At 32.0% G+C, this 25,085-nt stretch overlaps 1 protein-coding gene across 25 annotated transcripts in view; it reads right to left on the reverse strand.

The window, feature by feature from the left end:
- Gphn (gephyrin) overlaps positions 1-25,085 on the reverse strand; it is a 531,921-nt gene that overhangs the window by 277,620 nt on the left and 229,216 nt on the right. For all 25 annotated transcript variants that reach the window (XM_063241465.1, XM_063241478.1, XM_063241474.1 and 22 more), the window contains one exon: positions 9,235-9,329. In XM_063241465.1, the coding sequence (XP_063097535.1) occupies positions 9,235-9,329 (95 nt within the window). The remainder of the gene's footprint in view (positions 1-9,234; positions 9,330-25,085) is intronic.

Genomic DNA, 25,085 nt, shown 5'->3' on the forward strand with positions numbered 1-25,085 from the left:
TTTTCACTCATTAATTGGAATGGCTTTATTCTGGACTACTTGATATTATTGCCTGTGATGAAATGAACAGCTATTTTGAAGAAAACAAGACATCATAATAGCTAGTGCTGATTTAATATCATCTTGTTTTGAAGCCCCACCAAACTGTTGCTCTTCTGTCTCCATTGGTTTTATGATGTTGTATCTTACTGGATTTTATTGTATGTGATAGTATAAACAAAAATTTTTTATAGGCAAAGAGATTAATATCGAAACCATTGTTCATTTTCCGTTAGCTGGTTCTAAATACCCTATAATGCTTTCATCCACTTGAATGGTTTCACACTGTCTTGATATGTTTGATGCTATAGTATACAACGTTATATTCACTATTTCAAGGAAAGAGCCACTATTGTAACTACTATTAAGTCAGGTTATTTGGTGTTGAAGCACTAGGTTGCTGAAATTGTCATGCTTTGACCTGTATGGTTATGTTGTTATGTCCTCTTTTATCTCAATCTCTCCCTTATTCATCAAAAAATTATTTATTTATTTATTTTTTATTATTCTTTTAATTAAGGGAAAAAAATAAAAAAATTAGCAGGATATATTATAGTAACTTTTTTGATTTCCTATTAACTTGATTTGAAGCCCTGTGTTACTCCATCTTGTTTTGACTGATTAGAATCTGTTCGGTTCTGTTTGATAGTATCAAGTTTGAAGGTATAGGCAACTACTTTGAAGGCAATAAGATTCACTATGATGCCCATTTTGGTTTGACTATTATCTTCTTTTGAAGTCCTGTAATGTCTCCAATGTTTAGGTTTTATTGGTCTTGTTCTGTACTGTTTTGTTCAATTTTATTATACCTAATGATATAGGCAATTCTTTTTAAGGAAACAAGAGGCGAGGCAACCATTGTTGATAACCTTGTACTCTATTTTTACAACATGTGCTATGTCTATCCTTTGTTTTGACTGACTGCTTTGTTTTGTTATGTTTGATTTTATTCTCTTCCAAAAAAAAAGTAATAGGAACTATGGGAGTAATAAAACCCAAAATGTGTAAATTTTGTTGTAAAAAAGAGAGGAAAAAAGTGCTCTAAAGAATACAACTGCAAGTGTGTTTAGGTGTGTTAAGATAGGTGACCATATTACTAAGTTTTTGTTGGATCACTGAACACCAACTGTTTGCAGTCTCACTGTTTGAATGTCCACTTTGTATGCTTTCATCCTGTAACTTGAACAACTATTTCTAAGATGATAATATGTAATCTATTAACTAGTGATTTCTTACCATTTTTTGGTAATTCTGTATTATTTGTACCCTTATACTGTTTTTTTTTTCTTTTAAATAAAAAAAAGGTTTCAGATAGAAATCTAGTAGATTATAAAACTCACATTGGAACTATGGGATGTAGACGCAACCAGTGTGAGGACAGAAGTTCAGAGCTGGAAGACAATGAAGATCAACTACTCAAAGATGCCTTAAATACAAAGAGAGCATGCAAAACGTACCCAACAACTGCTAGATGATGCAAAGAAGACTAAGCTAAGAATAGCTGGGATAAGTGAAAAATAAGAAGTCAACACAAATGACATTAAAAAACCAGCTCACAGAAATAATGGCAGAAAAACTTTCAACTATAGCAAAAGAAATAAACGTAAGATAAAAGATGCATACAGGAATACAAATAGCTTGATTAAATGAGAACCAGTACATCCCACATTATACTCAATGTACCAAAAGTGCATCATAGAGACAAAATATTAAAAGCTGTTAGAGAAAGACAAGACAAAGGTAAATGACTAGAACTATAGCAGCCTTCACTATACAAATCTTAAAGGGAAAGAGGGCTTTGAGTGAAGTGTTTCAAGCCCTAAAAGATAACTTCTGTTCCCAACACAAATAGATATGAATAATTAGATAAAAACCAATATTATTGTAAGGAAGGACCTCAATACCCCAGAAATATCAGAGTTAAACTAAGCCTTCAAACAAATGGACTTAGTAGATATCTACAGTGTTTCACCTAACAAGATAAGAACAGATATTCTTTTCAGCAGCATATGGAACTTTTCCCAAAACAAACCAGATACCACATACTAGCCCATTAAACATGTTTAAATAAATGCAAAAGAATCAACTTATTGCATGCCTATTATTGAATCCAAGTGCAATAAAAACAGAAATTAGTGACAAAAGAAATCACAGAAATCAAGCAAACATTAAATTAAGTAACCACCTCTTGAATCAGTGGGTCATAGATTAATTTAAAAAAGAAATTAGACAGTTTCTATAATCATATGATAATGCAAATATGACACACTGGAACCTATGGAACATAAAGAAAGGAGTCCTAAGAGGGAGATTTATAGTGGTAAATTCTCACATTGGAAAAAGAGTGACTTCAAATAAATAACCTAATAATGCATCTCTAGAAAAATATGAATAATTCAAATTCAAAACTAGTAGAACAGATATTATAAATATCTAAGCAGAGATTAATGAAATTGAGGACAAAGAATGAACAAATGAAAGAGTTGGATCTTTGATAGATTAAACTAAATAGTCAAACCCTTAATCAAATCAACATTACCAAAATAAGGAGGGCAAAGAGCCAAAATCATACAATTAGAAATGAAAAAGGAAAAAAATCACAATGGATTCTGTTGAAATCCACAAGATTATTGATGGCTACTTTGAGACCTTGCCCTCTAATACAATGAAAAATCCAGAGGAAATGGATTCCAAGATACAAAAGGATTGAACCCAGAAGATATAAAAATCTTGAATAATCTCGTATCATCCAATGAAACTGAAGAATAAAAAACCCAGTAAGATTATCTCAAGTCCCAAAGGACTGTCAGGTTCTACAAGAAGTTTTAGAGAAGATCTAATGACAGTGCTCCTTAAACTAGAAATTGAAAAGGAAGGAGTACTGTCAAATTTAGTCCTGGAAATTAGTATTACTCTGATGCTAAAACCAGTAATGAACCAACAAAAAAGAGATCTACAGACCAATCTCTTTAATATAGATACAAAAATCCTCAAAAAAGATATAGGTAAACAAAAAGCAAGCATGTGATAAAATGTAACATCCATTCATGATTAAAAAAAAAAAACTGAGGAAAAAAGGAACAGAAGTCCTTTATCTCAATTTGAGAAAGGTATCTATGACAAGGTGATTGTCAGTCTTACACTAAATGGAGTGAGGCTGAAAGCTTTCTAAAATTAAAGACAAGAAAGACAAGGATATCACTACTCCTGTTCAACATAGTTCTCAAAACATTAACAATAGCAAAAGATAAGAGAAAGAAATAAAAGGAATACTGATAGGAAAAAAGTTACATTTTCATTATTTGCAGATGAGATGATACTGTATATAAGTCCACCAAAAGACTAATGGAATTAATAACTAAATTTGGTAGTGAAGCAGGATAAAGTCAACACTCAAAAATCAACAGTCTTCCTGTATTCATTAAGAAAGAAATTAGGAAACAAGCTATCATTCTAAAACATATTACATACTTAGGAGTTAATCTAACTAAGGAAACGAAAGACTTCTACAAGGAAAACTACAGAATTCTGAAAAAGAAGATCAAAGAACATACCAGAAAATGGGGAGATACTCCCTATTCCCAAATGGGCAGAACCAATATAGTTAAAATGACTATACAGTACTTCCAAAGTTGAGATACAGACTTAATTCAGTCTCAACCAAAATACCACAGGATTCTTCAAAGAACTGGAGAAAACAATCCTAAAACTTATATTGAACTAGAAGAGATCTAGAATAACAAAAGCAATCCTGGATAACAAGAGCAAAGTAGGAGGCATCAGAAATCCACTTCTAAAGTCATATTATGAAGCTTTTGTGATAAAAAACAAAAAACAAAAACAAACCTCCAAAAGAACAGCATAGTACTGGCACAACAGCAGACACGTGGTTAAATGGTATGGAACACAAGATGCACAAACAACTCCAAGCACATGAAACTATTTGATCTTTACAAAGGAACTGAAAACATATACTGGAGGGAAGGCAGCCTTTTTAATAAAAAGTGCTTGGAAAACTGGCTATCCACATGCAAAAGATTGAATTCATATTTATTATCTTTTGCTATGTACTAAAGGAAAATCAAGATGGATTAAAGATCTGAATGTTACAACAGTATCACTTAAATCTGCTGGAAGATAAAGATAAACTTTTGAAGTCATAGGCATAGGCAAGGACTTTCTAAACAAAACCCCAGTTGTACAGGAAATAGTACCGAGAATCAACAAATAGAACTGTAACAAATTTAAGTTTCTGCATAGGAAAATAGATACCCCCCAACCAAAAAAGGAACAGAGTGAAAATACAGTACAAAGATTGGGAAAAAAAATTGGCAGCTACTAAGCCAGAGGAGTAATATCTAAAATATGTGCATAAATAAAAAAACAGACCTCCAAAGCAAAACTCAGTCAAAAATGAGCAAATGAGAGAAAGACACATGGCAGTGTAGTAGAAAAGGCTCACCCCCAGCCAAGTGACAGTTCCTGTTGCAGTTCCTGTTTCTTAGAAATAGCTGGTCACTGTGATGCACAGCTGGTTACTATGATACACATCATAAGAGCTGATCAAAGACAGCCAAGTACTCTAAGTCTGTACTTCTTATGGGCAACCCCATATAAGACCCTCCCTGGGCTTTCAAGGCCTGGCACTTTTATAAGGATCCATTCTTTGTCAGCACTCGTCCAACTGTTAATAAATCTGCCTCCAAATCCTCTAAATCTGGGTATCCTTTCAGAGTTTCTGTTTGCTAAAGCATCAGAATAGGAAATACAGATGGCCAATACATACAGTTTTGAAAAAAGTTCATTATCTGTGAATATTAGTGAAATGAAAATGAAAATAACATTCAGATACTACCTTACTCTAGAAGGAATGGTTATCATGAAGAAACCAACAAATGTTGATATAACTGCAGGGCAAAGAAGTGCTTGTATGCTGTTGGTCAGGGTGTAAACTAGTACAATTACTATGGAAAACAGTATGGAGATGCCTCCAAAAACTAAAATTAGAAATTCCATTTAACCCAGCTGTTCGCCTTCTAGGTATGTTGTTATGGTTTGGGTCTAGATGTCCTCCCAATGCCTCATACAGTTTTAGATATGCCTCTTTCAGAGGCACCTGAATCTAGAGTTTGTGACTGATTTATAATAAAATGCTGGGATTAAAGGTGCTGGGATTAAGAGTGATTGATTGCTGGATCAGTCCATGGAATCCACTGGTACCACCCTAATCCCAGCAGTTTGCATAAGATTAAAAGGGCCAAGAGGCGTATTTCATCCTTTTGCTCTCTTGTTGCTTTTGCTGTCTTGTTGCTTTTGCTGTCTTCCACTGCCATGAATGGTTGACCTCTGCCTTGAAGCCAGCTGATTAAAGGCTGAAACCTCTAAAAACTGTAATTTAAATAAACCTTTCCCTTTTATGTTTATGTCTCAGGTATTTTGTCTCAGCAATGAGAACAGTAACTATGACATATGTTAATGACATCATACCACAGTGACATATGTATACCTGTGTTTATAACAGCACAATTTATAATGGGTAAATCTTGGGAGCAGCCTGTCCATCAACAGATGAATGGGTAAAAAAATGTGGTATTTATACACAGTTGAGTATTGGTGTGATATAGAAAGGATAAACTTCAGTCATCTGTAGGAAAATGGATGTACCTATTATGAATCATAGTATTATGAAATTAATCAGATACACACTTAAATATGCAAACCAAAATATAAATAAAGAGCAAAATAAAAGGGACAATAGGATGTAAGGAGATTGATCTTTTTCAAATTGGAAGGAGATCAAGAGACACAGGGAAGGCAGAGGGAAGGAGAAAAGGTCACAAAAGAATTCAGATGTGTTTTATAAGTGTACAACCCCTTAGAGGGAATGTAAACATTATGTATTGCAAACATATATTTTAAAAAAATAAAGCAAAACAAAAAGAATGTTTGGTGCAGAAATAAATGACTCAAAAATCCAAATTTGATTAGAAACACAAGTTTCCTCATTCATCATGCTCTGTGAATAGAATAAAAGCAGTACATGTACAATATATATAACTAATGATGTCAAGTTAACTTCTGAGTTTCTTTTGTTGTGCAAACCCTAGCAGTATAGCAACAGATAAACTACAAAAAGATAATTTCAAAGAAAACCACACACAGCCATATCATAATCAAACTGCTAACATCAAAGATAAAGTATTTTCAAAGGAGCCAATGAAAAAGCACACAGTATCTATCAGGGTACAGTAATTTAACTGCTACATTTCTGTTTAGGAACCATGGAACTAGACTATAGTGGAAGACTTACAACGCTGAAGAAAAAAAAAAAAAAAAGCAGTGTCATCCCAGAATTCCATATGTAGTGAACCTATACATTAGAAATAAAAACATTAAGATATTCGCTGGTGAAAGAAAGCTAACAGAAGCTGTTGCCAGCCAACTTGCTCTAAAACCGAAACACTTAAACAATACTAACACAATAATGATTAATATTTAAGCTTTATTATGAACCAGCTGTTGTTCTAGGCAATCTACACAGATTAACTCTTTGATTCAAGAAATTTGGTTCTATTATAAATCCTCACTATACAGATGAGAAAACAAAGTCAAAAGATATTAAGTAGCTAGTGCCAGGGTAAAGTACAGGAAGTCTGTCTTCAGAGATGGTTTATTTTTTTTCTGTCTCCCTTCCTCTCTCTCTGTTTCTTTTCTTTTAAAGACAAGGGTTCTGCTATGTAGCTTGAACTGGCCTTGAATTTACTATGTAGCCCAGGCTAGTCCTGAGCTCGCAGTGATCACAGTTGGCCCTAAAGATGATAGTCTTTTTTTTGGTACCAGGAATTTAAATCACTATCTTGTGCTTGCCAGTTAGGTGCTGTGCCGCTGAGCTATATCCCTGGCCTCCCTAGAGATAATACTCTTCACCACCATTTCTCAACCTACTTGTACTCTCCACCAAAGATATTAACTCACTGAAGTAGATTCAAATCATTAGCAATAACCTAAATTTTACTTTAATTTAATGTTGCTTTAGAGTAAAAAATAGAAAGATAAGGCACCAATGTGATGTATTACTTCATCTGGGGAAAAGATGCTATTAGAACTACAGTGACTCACTGATTCGCCAGCAGTAACCATAACTATCAATATTTTTATTACTTTTTAATTCAGTATTTATTATGTTTCTGAAGTTGTTTTGGGGCCTGAGGATGTGAAAAATGAATAGGGTAAGCCTCCTGTTCTCATCCTAATGTGTAATCTAAAAAGAACATATGAAAGAAGATGGGATACTATTATTAGACAAGAGCAAGGAAATAAGGAGGGAAAGAAGGCAGGTATAAAAGATAATAAGATATACATATGTGCATTACAAACACTGAAACCTAAACATTTTATAAAATTAATAGGCACTAATAAAATTATAAGAATTAATTAAAAACCCACATTAACTGTACAAGTCTAGCCTTTACTGACTTCACACCATATCAAGTGTCCTTAGGTAGTCTTCGATCTTCAAACACACAGAAGAACAAGGTCACAATAAGTTTCTGTTCTTATGAATGTGCAGTAAGTTAGAAAATACAGATAAGTAACTAATTACCATACAGAATGAAATGTTCTACCACAGCTGCATGTAAAAATTCTCAAAGTGCATTCAAAAAGGTAAAAGCTGTATAAAGGAAGGACCAATGTAATCATACTTGTTAAAAAATAGTAATTTGTAAGATAACTTGAGATATTTTCTTAAAAATGAACATTCAAGGAATATTTTACATTTCCTTTTCACTTAGCTAATGCTATCTCTCTTCTGAAATTTGTAATTGAACTTTGAATTAAACTTTCAATTAAGTCAGTAAGAAACAGAAAAAAAAAAGGCAGAAGAAAGTGTTACCATATTACCTATACCTACTAGTTTTTGGAGCCTCCAGGGTAAAGGTAATGGACTTATTCCAAAGTAGTTAGAATTATCTCTCCTGAGTTAACATTTTACTGTTGAACTGTTGAATAACAGTCCAGCAATGATGAAGGTGAGGAGGGAGAAGAAGAAACCAAGAAAGACTTTCAATTCTTTACTTTCTATTCTGGGTCTGGAAAGTTATCTTCACTTTAAAGAGTTACCTTAAAATTGCAATGAATATTTTTAGTTAAACTGTGGGATTCTTAAGATGAGTATCATGTTTCATTTTACTTTTCTAACGTCAGAATCCTTAATATTTAACATGGGGTCTTACACTTAATTGTATTATTACATTTACCTAATTAAAATGCCATTACAAAAAATATTAACAAGACATGACATTTCTTTCTTGACTATACTCTCTGTATACCACAAAGACTTCTCTTCATGATAAAAACACAAAATTCCACAAAAAAGGAGATCAAATGTGGTTTTTGACTATTTTTAAAAAAAAATATAAAAGTATCAATTTAGTTTTTAAAGACAAGCATGGATTTTTAAAATCTCTATTATGCTACGTTGATTTTTATCTTTTACTAAATTAAATGTCATAATACAATATCATGAGAAAGTAAAAAAGTATATTTCATTTATTTATTTTTTTGTCTTTTGGAGACAGAGTTTGACTACGCAGTTCAGGCGGGTCTTGGGCTCACTTTGTTGCCCAGGCTGGTCTCAAACTTGCAAACAATTCTCCTGCCTTAGTCTACCAAGCTCTGGGATTACAGGATTGTATCACCACACCTGGCTCAAGTAAAAAGTACATAGAAACTAATGAATGATTCATTCTCTTGTAGCTGTGCTTTCATTGGCTACATGGATAGGGTATAAAATTAATCTCAATAACAAATAAAAATATTATAAATCACATGCTCTATAATTAAATGGATACAATTAAAAACTGTCAACTGATGATCACAAAGAAAAAATAATTTTCCATCCATAAACTAGACATTTTTCTGGACTATGATTGATAACTTTCAGCAACTATTACTTTTAGCAGATATCAGCAATTGCCAGAAGTTTAAACATCAAAGTGCAAAAAACCTCAAACCAAACCAAAAAACCAGAAACTGGTCAAGATTTAGCTTACACAGGATACTAAGACCCTAACAGTGGGTTAAAATGGGAGCTGACTTAAGTGTTCTGACTAAAGTTTTTTAGATTTATCATTCTTTTGTACTGATGAGTGGTCTGGATGAAACTTCCTTGTAATATGTTGGTGACTTTCTTACCTAGAGAGCATGCCCAGAGGTGTAACATTAAGTGATCCCATCAGCATTGCCAGGGCCATCCCTGGCGCTTCCCGTTCTATTACTTCTTTTGTAGCCTGTAATTAAAGATTAAATAGAAAACTGAGTGAAATTAGCCAAAAAATGAAGAAAATCAGAGTAGTAAATTTCACTATTAAAGATAATTACAAACCAGGCTTTCTAAGAACCATACATTGTAGTTCCTCAAATGTTGATGTATTTTTAAGGCAAATAGTATTATGTTTTCAGGATTACTGAACCTAGAAAATCCAGAAAACTTTTGTATTAGTAACCCTGCCTTATCTCTTACAGTTAAGAAATATTTGATAGAAATATTACCTTGCTTAATAATTTAAATTCCAAAATTGAAGCCTCAAATTGCTATAACAACCCTATAGATTTTTCTCACGGCAAAAAACCTAGGCATTTTTGTCTGTTACTCTTTTTAAATACTTAATTCCTGAAAACCCTAAGATCTTGTATCTGTACTAGTTCTGATTTTTATAACATGATTATATCATTAAGTCAACTTTCCCCATGTACTAGCTACAAGAACACTCTATATTTACTCTTTTTTATATCTTCAATATAAATTAAGCAGTGATTAATAATAATACAGGAAGAAACTTTAGCGATGTATTAGGGGTTTTAAGATTCTTAAGATTCATAAGAGACATTCTAGGTTTGGTTTCAGACAGCCACAATAAAAGAAGTATCACAACAGAATAAGTCACACACACATTTACAAAAAGGCTGTATTTTTACAATCTGTAGTCTATTAAGTGTGTAATACTATCATGTCTGAAAACACATAATAAAAATACTTTATTGCTAAAAATTCCTATGATCATCTGAACTTTCAGCAAGTCACTAAATGTCTTGCTGGTGCCGGGTCTTGCTTCTCTGCCTGTTGATGGTTATGAACTGATCAAAAGATGTATAATAATAATGAAAAAGTATGGAATATTGTATCACTTAATAAAATTTGACACAGAGCTATGAAGTGTACATTTTAGAAAAATGGCACTGTTTGCTTGACCCAGGGATGCCATAAATTTTCAATTTATAAAACATAATATTTGCGAAGTGTAACAACTGAAGCTCCATAAAATGAGTTCTGCCTGTATATTGTACTGGAATGGTCAAGATATCCTTTATGCTAAAAGTAGTGGGCAAAATATATGACAATCCATTTCCAGCTGTCTGTTCTTTTTTATAAATGAAGCAAGTTATAACACATGAAAATAACACAAGAACAAAGCATGCAAAATAAACTTTTCTACTAAATACAGAGAAAAACAAAATATAAATTGTGGAGGGATATCAAAAAAGGTTGATATTTCAATATTTTACTATAGAGTGATAGTTCTAAATAAAATTATATAGCACTGGTAAATTTTTTTTCCTAGAAATACAAGTTGAAAATTTGTCAAAGGAGTTAAAATGGATCACTTATGTATTAGATGGTAATTGATGTTATAAACAAAATTTTAGGATACATATAAATTTTTAATGTTTTATAATTATATAAAATATAGGATTAACAGAATTGAATTACTAGAATCTGCTGCTTCACTTAATCCCAGCATATTGTAATATTTAATCTGGTAGATATTTTAAAGGAATACTACAAAGAATGCTTCCCAATTAAATACACTTTAAATATGGGGCAACAGCAGTCAACACAAAAGTAAATTTTAATTTTTTCAGTTTGGAAGAGAGTAGTCACTCTTATTGGAGTGACTACTAATTGTTTTATTGGACTTCCCATCTGTGGTATGCAATCGGATCTAAATATGATTAGTAAAAATCTAATACAGGTTCACTAGATAGTGTTACACAGCTAAACAGTGTTACACTAGAATTAGCTGAACTTTATTTCTATTTGTAAAAAACAAGCTGATAAGATTTTGAGGCCTCCTGAAATTTACTGTATTTTAATGTTAGAAATTGCTTTATTAAGGTTTTGAACTTCTAAAGGAACTTAAAATCTTAAAAGTCTTACAAATTAGTCAAGGGAATTTACTAGGAATAATATTAAAGGAGGTCTTTAAAAAAACTCATCCATACGAGTAATGGTGGACATTTGATGAGTTTAGGGGTTGCTATAGTATGGATATAGATTGTACCCCAAAGATTCATGTGCTAGAGAGTAGGTCACAGTATGACAATGTTAAGAGATAGTGAAACCTTTAACTTGTGGGGCTTAGTGTATGGAAATTAGCTCAGTGGGGACCCCTACCCTTTTAAGGGATTAATGCTCCTCATGGAATTATTTTCTAACACCTCAAGCTGTAAGAAAGACTGAGCCTGACTCCTGCATTATTCTGGTTTTCTGTTATACCATGTAATGCCTTCTGTATAGAGCTATTTCTCTTTTTGCTTCTCTACTGTATTATGATGCAGCCAAGGGAGCCCTCATTAGCAGCAGAACAGATCAGACCACCCAACCTTGGGCTTTCAGCTTCTAAAACTATGCACTAAATAAATTATTTTCTTTATAATGTACACAACTTCAGTTATTTTGCTTTAATAGAAGGGGAAACTGAATACAGAAGTCTATATAAAGAGGATGTACTACCACAGAGAGCAGCACACTTTGTATAGGGACAAGGAGAAAAATACCAATAGATTTCTCATGTTTAACATGCATAATTGGAAGCACAGTATTTATCCAATTAAGTAAGACATATTCATTAGGAGTGAACACATTTCTGAGAGCGTTTGAAATTATTATCCATAGGTGCAACACAATAAGGTACCTGAAAGAAGTACAGCTCATTAATTTTTTTAATTTTCTAAAATATGTCACAGATTTTATCAGACACTAGAAAATGGTCAAACACTGGAATGTCCCATTTACTCTTTCTCTTTTCTTTTCTCCCTCCTGCTCTTTTCTCTCCCTCTCCGTCTCTCTCTTTTCTCTCCCTCTCCGTCTCTCTCACCTTAATTTCCTTTCTTTTCTTTTGAGACAAGGCCTCACTACGCTGTTCAGGCTAGTCTTGAACTCATTATATAGCCTAGTATGATCTCAAACTCGCAGTGATCCTTCTGCCTCAGCTTCCGGAGTGCTGGGTTTACCCATGTGCATCACTTTTCATGTAATTGTTTTATTGGACTTCGCTTCTGTGGTATGCAATCGGATCTAAATATGATTAGTAAAAATCTATATCGTGAATTATGTGGGGTCATTGTTCATGTTATATTGTGATTTATTTTTAGGAATCTCAAGTATAATAACTTAAAAATGGATTCTGTTTTGTGCTACTAGTTTTAAAGTTAAGATGCTTGTGACTCAAGTTATCCCTGAAAGTAGAGGCAAATTTATCAATCATTTTCAGTAGGCTAATCGAATAGCTATTTTAAAAGTTCTGTTTGTATTTATGTAATTGGAAAACACACTTTATTTTTCAAGGCATAAAAACGTTATGATGTATGGGTTTACCAATATGTATATTATCTTTTAAAAAAGATACTGCACAAAGGACAGTTAATTATTTAAGATCATCTAAAGAATTTGAGCAATATAGACACACAGATCATATATATTTCAAATACAAGAGGAAGGGATAAATTGTAGTGATGGAACTGAAAGACACTGGTACTGCCAGTGATCAGTAGGCTAAGGGTGGAGAACAGAATGTTCAGGTTCCCTAACATGACAAGGCACAATTCCACCTTTTCCATAGGCTGGCCCTCCACAATGTACAAATACAGTCTTTTGTACATCTATGTCAAATACTGTATATGTTTTCCACAGAACATTAGAACCTTCTGTTTCCTTTTTCTATTCTACATTGCTCAATATAGCAGAAAAGTCCACCATCTGTATAGTTAATGTTTATGAGAAGATATTTACTGAAGCGCTTATTACAGTGTTCAACACATAGTATATGCACCTTAACTATTTACTGAATAAAGAAATGAATGCATGCATAAATGAAGTTACCTAAATTTGAAACCTGACTTTACTACTTAGTTGCTTTATGAAGTAGAAAATGTTTAACTTCTCAGTGCTTCAGAGTACTTTTCAATAAAATTTAGATAAAAAACATATCTACATATTAAAGAGACTAAGACTTAAATGTCACCTCCATACAATAGGAACTTAATAGATTTTAATATTTTTTCTATACTTCTAATGTTCAATTCAACTTGTAATCTTACAGCTTTGCTCATCAGAGAACAGAAATAATATAAAAATCCACAAACTACCTGGAAACAGCAGTTGAGAATCAAAGATGAAAGGATAGAGAAAGAAGAGTAAGAACCCAAATGGAAGAGCATTGGTAAGTGCAGAGCAGGAAAGCAGAGTATTGAAACAGTACAATCTGCATTAAGGAGCAAGCAGCCAAATGAGGTGGGGACTGGAAGACAAGAGTGCAAAAATCTATAAGCCTAATGTGCAGGCACAACTAGAGGGCAGAACAACCAGGACAAAAGTATTATCTAAAATATTAGAAATAGTTAAGCAGAAGAATGGGTTTAAGAAGGCAGTGTTACTTTCTTTTTCTTTTTGGTACTGGAGATGGAACTCACGACCTTGTGCTCGCTGGGTAGACCATTATACTACTGAGCTAAATCCCTGGCTCTTGTTTTATTTTTAAGTTTTTGGGTAGATTTTAGGTTTACAAAGTGATCACAATCATTATAGGAAATTTGTACCTATACATGACATATCTTGATTCTTTGTTTTCCCATTTTGATAACCTTCTTTAACCCCTTTCGCTCATTTACAAAAGCTTTGTTTCCATTTTTTCTAGTTATTTTTCTTTTCTCTTTCTTCCTTGTCCTCTCCACCCATCCCAATTCTCCTTCCCATTTGAACATTTTCTTCCTATTTCACAATATCTATGATATATTTGGGCCTCGATTTACTTTTGGTCTTTTATACTATAGAAACAATGAGGTATTTACACATGTCCGGTTTATTTCACACTAAGAGTATGGTCTCACAATGCATCCATTAACCTAGAAAATGTCTGAAGTCTATCCTTCTTTATGGCCGAGTAGTACTCACTGTATAAAAAAAATCTTCTTTGTCCATTTACTAGCTGATGGGTATTTGGGTTGTTCCCAAATTTTAGCTATTATAAACTGTGCTGCTATAAACATGGGTGCACATATATTCTTGTGGTGTGATGCTTTTTAATTCTTTTGGGAAGATACCAAGAAGGGTCAAATGGAACCCCTGGTTTTAGTTTCTTGAGCAATTGCACACTTACTTTCGTAGTGAGTACACCAGTGTACACTCCCACCAACAGTGGAGAAGGCTCTTTTTCCACACTGTCTCTCTGCATTTATTACTGGTTTTCTTGTTAACAGCTATTCTTTCTTATCATGGAATCTCAGCATTGTTGTAATTTGCATCTCTTGAATGACTGGTGATGCTGAACATTTTTTCTTATATTTATTTGCTGTTTCTACTTCTTAATCTGAGAAGTGTCTATTTCAAATGCCAATTTCTCGATTGGGCGTTTAATTTGGGGGATGGGCCTGATGTTTTTGAGTTCTTTATATATTCTATATATTTGTCCTTTAAAGAACAGCAGGCAAAATTTTTTTTCCCACACTGTGGATTGTCTCTTTACTGAGTTGGTGGTTTCTTTTGCTGATTCTTTGTGATTCTTGCTGTGTGATCAGAATTTTGTTCATAGTCTTTGCCTACACTAATCTCTTCAAGAGTTATAGTGTTATTTTAAACACATATTTTTAGTACCACATAGATAAGTAAAAGTTATCTATGTTTGTTAATGTGTAGATAAATAAATTTATTATTAACAGACTTCATTATCAAAGGCAAAATGATGCAATTAAAGTTTGGAATTATTTTTCACTAATTACTTAAAATACTATTACCTACTTCCTTACTTAGTATGCCTAATTATCAAATTCTTAATTTCTACTACCTTTTAAGAAAAAAAAATTTCTTATAAATCGATTTAGTAATGTCCTTAATAGTAAGTTGGAGTTAGCTACTCTGTTTAAATATTTATCTTTAAACTTTTAAAGACTTTCTTAACTATGAAAGTAGCAAGTGACTATCACATAATTGTGATCTTTTCCTTTTATCCTTTTCACTTTAAAGATAACAAATTCAGAAGGGTCTTTAAATTCAGAAGGCTCTTTCAAAAGCTGCTTATTTGTGTCATAAAGAAAGATTCTGTTGCCAAGAGATCTTCTTGATAAAATTCATGTCAATTTTTTTAACTTTGTAGAAAAAAGACCTTTAAGAAGTTTTGCTAACAAGCAATAATGTTTACACATAAATAGAACATACAGTAGCTAAATCTGTGTAAGTTTCTTACAAATACGGTGACTGTGGAAAATCCTGTAGTATAATGTTTTTACTTATGTATACAGTTATCAGTAATACTTGGTTCATGATTGCTTCTGTTTGCAAACTATTCTGTTCACAAACAAAAGCCTTCTGCAAAGTTTTGCTTCTGTTTGCAAACCCCATATTGGATGAAGAACACAACCATGGTCATCTTTACCACGCAAATACAAACACAGCCAGCCATCTTCTCCAAAATTGTAAAACAAGTTAATTTTGTAAATAGAGGTATCACTTTTATTAATGGAGCAGAACAATTTAAATTTGTGTTTACAAACTTATTACCTGATTGGGTAGATTTAATAAAATGTCCTTATAATAATACAAATAATTTATATAGCAAAGACTATTGCTAAGTATGGTGCAGCATACTTATATCTCAGGACTCAGAAAACTACAGGTTCAAGGACAGTCTATATACATACTAAGTTCAAGAAAAGCCTGGATACATAGGTAGCCCGTGTACCAAACCAAACTAAATCGAATCAAACCAAACAAAATCGAACCAAACCAAAACTACACCAAATCAAGCCAAACCCAAAATAGTATAGACAATCATGAAGAAACCAGATAGTGGCTACTAATTATTTTGTTATACTACGAAGGTGAGATATGGTTACAGTAGCGGTTCTCAAATTTCAGCATATATCAGAATCATCTAAGGCTTATTAATGCAACTTGGTGGACCTTACTTCTCTTTCCTGACTGAGAATGTTTAATGGGCCACACATTTCACATTTCTCAAAATTTTCCACATAAAACTTATGATGCTTATTAGAAAATACAACACATTGCTGAGGGAAGGAATGCAGGACATAAGGCCTATCACTTGGTGTAATGTTTAATGTTACTGTATGTTCAACGTTGTAGGTTTATAACAACAGGAAAATATTCAATTAGAGTCAAATGTGTTCCAAGCAAGAAGAAAACTTAGGTAAAAATAGGCATTTTAGTGTCAGTCAGTTACATTTTGTTGATTACTTTTCATGAAAGCAAGCATATTAATTTAATTTTACATTTTAACTAATAAATATGAAGCTGTTCCTATTAAGTATCCTATGGTAGTAGAATGTGGTGGTGCACACTTGTAATTTCAGTACTCTAGGGGGTTGAGGCAGGGAAATTCCAAGTTTGAGTCCAGCTGGGCAGCTTAGAGAGACTCTATCTCAAAAAAAAAAAAAAAATTCACAAAGGGCTGAGGATTAAGTGGTAGAGTGTTTCTTTGGTGTGTGTAAAGTTCTGAGATCAAATTTCCAGCACCTTGTCTATTCTGCATATCCTTCCTGCAATTAAAAAAAGTATCTCATGGTACACTGACCCTATACTTACACACATGATAGACACAATTTACATATAGGATAAACCCCTGAGATATTCAAGGAATACTAGTTGTAAATTTACTCCCTTCTCTTCTCAGTAAGAGAAAAAGCAGAATAAAAGTACAAGTCACACTATTATAATAGCAGTCACAATCTATTTTAATTAGTTAAAAACATTCATTTGCAGTTTTCTATTTTTGTATTAGTTCCAATTAATTTATATTCATATTCAATTTAAACATATTAATTTATATTTTAGCCAATCATATTACATCAGCGTATCATAACAATATAACTTGATGAAAGAGAAGATAAGACCAAGAAATCAATGTTGGTTTTTATATGCAATTGAAGTTTAATAGTTATAAGATTGAAATACAGTTGTAACTTTAAAAAAGCAGACAGAAAATATAAAAATGTATTCCAATTTACTTGGGTGATATAACCTTATTACTAATGTGAGTCTTTTTCTTGGGACTGTAATCTTCCTAAACATTTAAATCTTCTGCCCTTGGAGGAAGCAGAGAACTTTTCATGGAAAGAGATATGTCAGTTTTGCTGTATTTTTAATTTAAACTGCATGATATATAAATAAGATCTGTTTATGATGACAGTTCACAAGTTAGGGTAATTGTAGGGAAAAAGGAAATAGGAGGGATTAAAAATTGTAATAATGCAATCAACTTCATTTTACATTCCACTCAAAGAACATACTTTTTTTTCTTTACCAAAGACTTTTTATTTGTTTTCTTTATTGCAGAGTAGTACTCCTTGTATAAAAAAGTTGGTGCACACACAGGTTGCTTCTAAGATTTAGGTATTATGAATTGTGCTGCCATTAACATGGGCATGCATGTATCACTGTAATATTAGAAAGCACGTAATGTGCAGTGAGTTGGTGTACGGGTCACTTCTCACATTTCACATCAATTCCTGAGGTTAGTGAATTACAGTACCAGAGAAGGTTTTGGTAAATAAAGTTATTTACTTCCATAATTATAACAAAACGCTCTAAGTCATCATTAATTTATCTGGAATTAGTAGCATTTTAATATTTGCAATATATATTTGCAGTAATATAGTTTCTATATTATGTACAAAACAAAGTAACAAGTTGTCCCTAATGGCAAGGTATTGACAACACATCACTCAATTTACTCAAGAAAAATTATTCTCATTCCTATTCTTCAACAGTTATATGTAGATACGGAAGCAAACCAATTAAAAATACAAGAATAAGTTTGGTAGATCTAATATATAACATGGTGACCATCAATAATATTGTATTACATATTTGAGATTTGCTGAGAGTAGATCTTGAACGTTCTCAATATATCCACAGAAAAGATAACTATGTGAGTGATGAATATTTTAATTAGCTTTACCATGCTAATCATTTCACAAATATATAGTATTTATCAAATAAATAAATACACATTTTTGTTAAATATACTGTAATAAAAATGGGGTAAAAAAAGAAATAAAGAGGTTGAAAGATAATCTAATTTAAAATGTACTGAAAGGCTGTGCTCTGATCAGTGAACTGATGAAAATATAGCCTAGTATTGCATTCTTTGTTAGATGTGGGAAAAAATAGTAAGTCACCAACTTATGAATGAGTTTTGTTCTAGGAGAACATTTGTAAATTGAATTCCTTTGTAAGTCTGACAAACTGTGTTTTACATACTTTTGATACAAATATACTGTATAAAGCATAAAAAACCAAATGTGAGGTCCATTCATGTCTGTGAAAGTTCAAAAGTTTGTAAGTCATGGACTTACTACAATGTTTGATATAAGTAGAAACATAATGGCTACCCTAAAAACACTGTATTTTCAATTTGCATTATCTAATTAGTTGGTTTACTGAAAGCAGTGCAAATTTTTAATGTTCTATAATAATATGACTTTCGGCTGTTTTAAATACCTTAATTGAATATAAAAGAAACAAAGTCCTTCTTTGCTTGTGAGTACTATTTGCAAAAGGCTTACTGCCAACCAATGACACTGTTCGTTTGCCCTATAGGTGCTAATTCTCTTTGGTATCTTTCTTTAAAAAAGCATTCATATTGAAAACATTTCATTATCACCTCAAAGTTTCTTTTCTGAAAAACTGAATTCTCACCAAAATAGACACGTGAAAAAGCAGCAGTAAGGGAAACGGTAACAGTAAGCAACAGTAACAACACTAAGCAACAGTAAGGGGAAGAACTTTTTAGAAGGACAAAAACCCAAAATAAACCCTAGAAAGATTTTAATTATATTATAAGGTGTTACATTTATACTACCCACAGTAGTTTTAAAGTTGAGGGCCAATTAGGAAAAAGGAAAACAACTGCAGTTCTCCTAAAAGCAAAGAAAACTCAGTATTTCCATTGCCTTAAGATCAGCTTAACTAAATACAATTCCAACAGTGAGAGTAAAATGTATACACAAATATTTGGAGGCTATAATACCCTGATGTTTGAGTTACATAATTTGCTTCTTACAGATTTTTTCATTTAAAGTTTGATTTAATCTTAATATCTCATTTCGTGATCAGGCTTCTTCCTCATTTATAACTTTGTAATTTGAGTCATCATTCATGTATTACACAAATAGCAACTTTGTTTTTATGTCTGCTGAAATTTTATGAAGAATAAAAGATCTAATAACATCTCCTAGAGTGTAGCTGTAATCTTAAATTCTATGGGAAATAATTATGTAATTATGTATTTAAACAAAGATGAAAATATACAAGCAACTGCTATAACAACTTATGGTAAGCAGTTGAACTGGTTCTCTTATGAAGTTTTTAATTTGTATAATCACACAATAAATACTATAGCTGTATGACCAATAGAAGGTTATGCTACCCTTTCCCAAGGAAATAAGTCTCAAAGTGGTACTAGCAGGGGAACACAATGAAAAATGTACCACTCAGCTAAAATCTGTGCTTTGCTATTCATATTAAAAATTATCTATGAACGAAAATAGAACAAAGTTAGATGGAGGAAAATTCTTTTTGCTTTAAACACTTTTTAATGGACTCTCAGTTTTAGGAAATCTTATATACAAATAAAGCTGGTATGGTTTCTTCTTTTTAATATTTAAATGCTTTTGTTTTTCCTTTTTCTTACTTTGTTAGCTAGACTTTCTAAAACAAATAATGGTAATAATGACTATCTTTATCTTATTTCTACCTTCAATAAGAATTCATCCAGTGCTTCAGCTTTATTATACTGTTGGCTCTTGTGATAAACTTTTTATCACATTCAAAAATTTTCTTTAATTCTAACATGCTATCCATTTTCACCTCGAAAACATACATGATTTTATGCCTTTTGGCATATATTGATAATTGTATCATTTTTATGATTTATTTAATAATGATATAAGTGGAAATAGAGAATGTTTAAAATTTACTGTTCATAAATTCTTAAATATTTCTTTGCAAAAGATGTGTTGCAATATGAGATTTGTGTATATTTAGTATTTCTACATATGTCTTCATATAGGAGTAGGCCTAGTCTCATTGTCTTTATTTCACCATGGTGTCCAGATTTTGTTAGCTTTTAGAAGAGGTTGGGAAGCTTTATAATCCTGTGCTAAGGCATAGTTAAAACACATTGCTCACTTTTAAGAAATACTGTTCTTCATTTGTGATTGAACTTACTCTGAACACTTACGCTTTAATCGCCTGGTCTTTTTCCTCTTTTCCTAATATTCTGCAATAGCCTGTTTACTGATTGACAGATGCTAGTGATCGAATCACTTCCCTGTTGAAATTTTTTTTTACTTATTTGAACATAAATAAGTTTAATCTATAATTTTAGCCTGTAATACTGGCACACAGATCTCATACAAACATTTTGAAGTTTATTTTGCTCTAAAACTATGAATTGTTTACATTTTTACTGAGTTGAGATGAACCTTACCGTACATGAATAGCATAAAATAAAAACCATGTGCCTATTAATGTGTGAAAGTCCATGTTCCCAATTAACTTCAGTAAAGAACAGTTAATAGCCGTATGTTTCAGCACTTATAAAGATTTGCATCTTATATTGCATTTTCTATTTTTTTTAATCAATTTAGACTGTTTAACAAAGGTCCATTAACCTAAAAGATCTACTTATCAACGTTAGTTTTGCTTAGTTACACAGGATGCCTATCAAAAATTAAGAATAAAAAGAATATTATACAAGGTTACACTGTGGATATTAGCGTATACATAGTTTCAAAAAGAAAGAAAATATCAAATGTACTTATATTTGGAACTTAATAGGAACTTAAGGTTTGGAGTAACATTTCCAGTAATACCTTCAAATAGAAAATTTTTAAATGCTACATTTTCATAACTACAAAATAAGAATGAATTTCTATCTCATTCCACATACAAAAATTAATTTTAAATGGACTAAGAATTTAGAGATAAACTTATAAAACTCTTAAATAGTTTGACTCCTTGAAATGTGAAATATAGAATTACTATATGATTCAGGTATTATCACCAAAGGAACAGAAAGCAAAATCTATTAGATTCTTATATCCCAATAGTTTGAATAGAATAAACTCAGATTTTTCTATCTCAAATATCACTATAGTACTATCACCAAATATAGAAAAGCTAGAAACAATGTATCTATCAACTGATGAACAGGTAAGAAAATTGTAGTATATCCATACAGCATAATATGATTTTGCCATAAAAATGATGTTGTGATGTGTGCTACAACATGAATAACCTAAGAAGGCATTAGATCAAGTAAAATAAGCCACTTACAAAATGATAAATATATAATTCCTCTTATATGAAATATGGGGATAGATTAGAAGTTGCCAAGGATTAGAGAGATGGAGAAATGGGAAGGTACTGCTTAGTAGTTATAGGTTTAAGTAAAAATAGCTAGTGCTATTAACCTAGACCAGTGATGGCAAATCTTTTAGAGCTTTCAATGACATAAACACCCTGCTGTGGCACACCTGTCACAGATTTGCTACCACTGACCTACACTTTCAGATTCTCTGTAAAAATTTTCATCAATTTATTTTTAAATAATGATAAAGGGTTTTCCAGAAGCTTAAAGAGAAATTAGAGAGCTATTCTGAATTCAACTTTAATCACTATCATTGAATTCTATTATTTTTCTTTAACACATTTTGTATCTCAATGAAAAAATAAAGCTTTTCAAGTTTGGTTTAAGAAACTAACCTCTGCAAACCTTCATGCTCAATTAGTTCAATAGTGCTGGCAATACTATCCAGAGAATTCTACATTCCTTTCCATCTAATTTGCACTGCCCTCATTTAGGTTTTCAGCATCTTTTTTTTTTCCCCCTGCATCTTTTATCTGAACTATTTCAATGATTTCTTGACTAGTGTTACGAGTTTACTCCCACTCAAACTATGCTATATTCTGCTGCCAAAGTGGTTTTTCTAAAAATACAAGCCTCATAAATTCTTTTAACATCTTTCAAAAAACCCCACATTTTCTACAAGAAAAAAATTCAAATGTCTTTCATAATACACAGATATCTTCCATCATTTGACTGTATTATACTTACAGGCTCTTCCATATCTTTCAGAATTCATTCTGCTGCCATCGAACCTACTGGCCAACTTCTACTTTGAACCAGTGAGGATTTTACAGTAGAATGGAGTAATAAACATTGATAGATGTATACAGTGGACTGCTGTCCAGTAATTGGAATGAACTACACACAATGAAATAAATCATTTTTATGATGTTGAACAAAAGAATACAATACAAAATGTTACTGTATGACACCTTTTATATCAGGTACAATAAAAAATAATGCATAGTATTGTAAGTCAGAATACTAGTTACTCTTAAAAATGAGCAATGATTCTAAGAGGACCAGAGGAGTTTCTAGGATGCTGTAACATTTTGATTTCTTCATTTGTATTCTGGTTACAAGAATACATCTGGTTTTTGAAAATCTACTAAGTTATACCTATACTATTTGTGTATTTCTGTAATTAAAAGAAAAGGTAAATAACAACAAAAAAGAATTCCAGTGTTTGTTCCCTGGGAAACTTTCCTGAAAATTTCCTTACACTAAACTTCTTAGGTTGATAGTTTTCGCTCCTAATATATTACACACATTACCACTATTAAATCAATTGTCATATAATATATATTCAATTCTTTCTATTTCTCAACAATAATGTTATTTTCACACTTAAGATAATAACTTCCTACCCATATACCCCCAATCCTCAGCATAGTGACTGTAAGTTAGCGGGTACTGAATAGTATTACTTAAATGATGGTTTTTTGATTTTGCATCATTAACATTTTGGGGCAGCTAATTCTTTAGACAGGGAAATATCCCATGCAGTATAAAATCTATGGCTTCTTATCACTCAATATCAGTAGTGTCCCTTCAACTGTGAAAACCCAAAATGTCACCAGGCATTGGCAAAAGTTGCCTGAGAACCAAAATTGCCTCTACTTAAGAAGCACTTACATATTTGTGGGGGGGGGGGATAGGTAAGAGTTAGTTCCAAAGACTTTAGGTTTTAAAACGGTTTGCATATACTTTTTTGGATCTGGAGGAAGAGTTAAGGTTTACATTACTTAAGGACCTCCATAACAGGATTACCTTGACTTCAAAGTAAATACACAAGTGCCACTGCACTATAGAAGTAAACAAATCAAAGAAAATTTGAATTCTGAACTTCTGAGCACAAAAGAAATTTAAAAAATTAATGTAAGCAGTTTTAATGCTGCTGATATGAACAGAAGATACTCTCAATTTCTTCATATGTTTTAAATATTACAAGAAATCTAAAAAGCACTGTAAAACAAATACAACATACTTGGCATTGGCTTGTGTTTTATAAACATCTAAATAGCTAACTAGTGATTTTTTTTTTTTTTTTTTTGGATACTGGGAAATCGAACCCATGACCTTGTGCTTGTCAGGCAAGTGCTTGTGCCACTGAGCTAAATTCTCGGCCCTAGCTAGTGGTTTTTTCACTGAGTTTTGATATTTATGAAGTTAAAGAATGTTACATATAAACAAAGGAAGCTTTGTACCATACAGTTTTCTTGATTTGAAGAATTTACTTTCACTCGTTGATCCCTTTACCAACCTAAACTCTTATGCCATGGTTTTTTACAACAACATTAAAATATTTGATAAAAGGAGGGAAAATGGGAAAGAGATCAAGGAGGTATAACGACTGATTATTAGTGCTCCCTCATGCTATAACGTGATTTGGAGCTGAAGAGAAAGTACTTTCACAAAACATCCATGTAAGAAAGCTTCATAGTTTTACAAAATAATGGACGGAGTATGTTTGACTATTAGTAGAGAGAAAAAGAGAAAAGTTAGCTATCTGTGGAGAGAAGTTTCCTAAAAATTGCACGGTGGCAAGGAAATTAAGATAGTGTTTGTTATTAAATATGAAAGCCATTTGTGCCTAATAAGGGTAAAATGGATATATTACATTCTGATGAACTTTAGTTTAAAGGAAACATTATATGATTGTATATTCAATTTAATTTTCTTTGAAATTAAAAATGGAAGTTTAGAGATCACAAGAAAAAGGATACTTATTAAGTTTAATAAAATGATGTTACTTATAATTTCTGTTCTTATATCTTTAAAATGTCATACACAAATATTGGTTTCAAAGTATTTTTCAGAATAAAGATAAGTGAGGAAAAATCTTTTAAACTAGTTATCATTGTTAAAAAAACAAGCTAAATGGGATGTAGCAGTTTCTATTTAGCTTCTATTTCTTCTTGACATGAGATCTTCCCACAGCTGTGTCTTTAAAATGAACAGCTTTAGTAGGACAATCGTGAAAAAAAAATAACAACTTACTAAAACTTATCCTAAGTGCAGCTTTAAAGGAATCTGTGCAAGGCAGTAAAAAATACAAATGAAAGCTAATTACCCTTAATTTTGAGCATACATCCATATAACGAGGATAAAAAAATTCCAAGTTCACATTGTCAGGCACACACTAAAAGCTAATGAGTATGTCTAAATATTTGACATTAGCAGGTCAGTGAGTTTTAATCAGTAGTGAGGATGAAGTGAATTCCTGAATACTGTCCATTTTGACCAGGATAAGAGCTATACCTCAGGTAGAAAAATCCTTCCTTGTGTTTATGATTGCATTCACAAACAACCTTCCTGGCCCTAATTATTGACTACTAC

Source organism: Cavia porcellus, unplaced genomic scaffold (genome assembly GCF_034190915.1).
Source record: "Cavia porcellus strain 051 isolate PalLab524CR breed Dunkin Hartley unplaced genomic scaffold, mCavPor4.1 scaffold_31, whole genome shotgun sequence".
Lineage (NCBI taxonomy): Eukaryota > Metazoa > Chordata > Mammalia > Rodentia > Caviidae > Cavia > Cavia porcellus.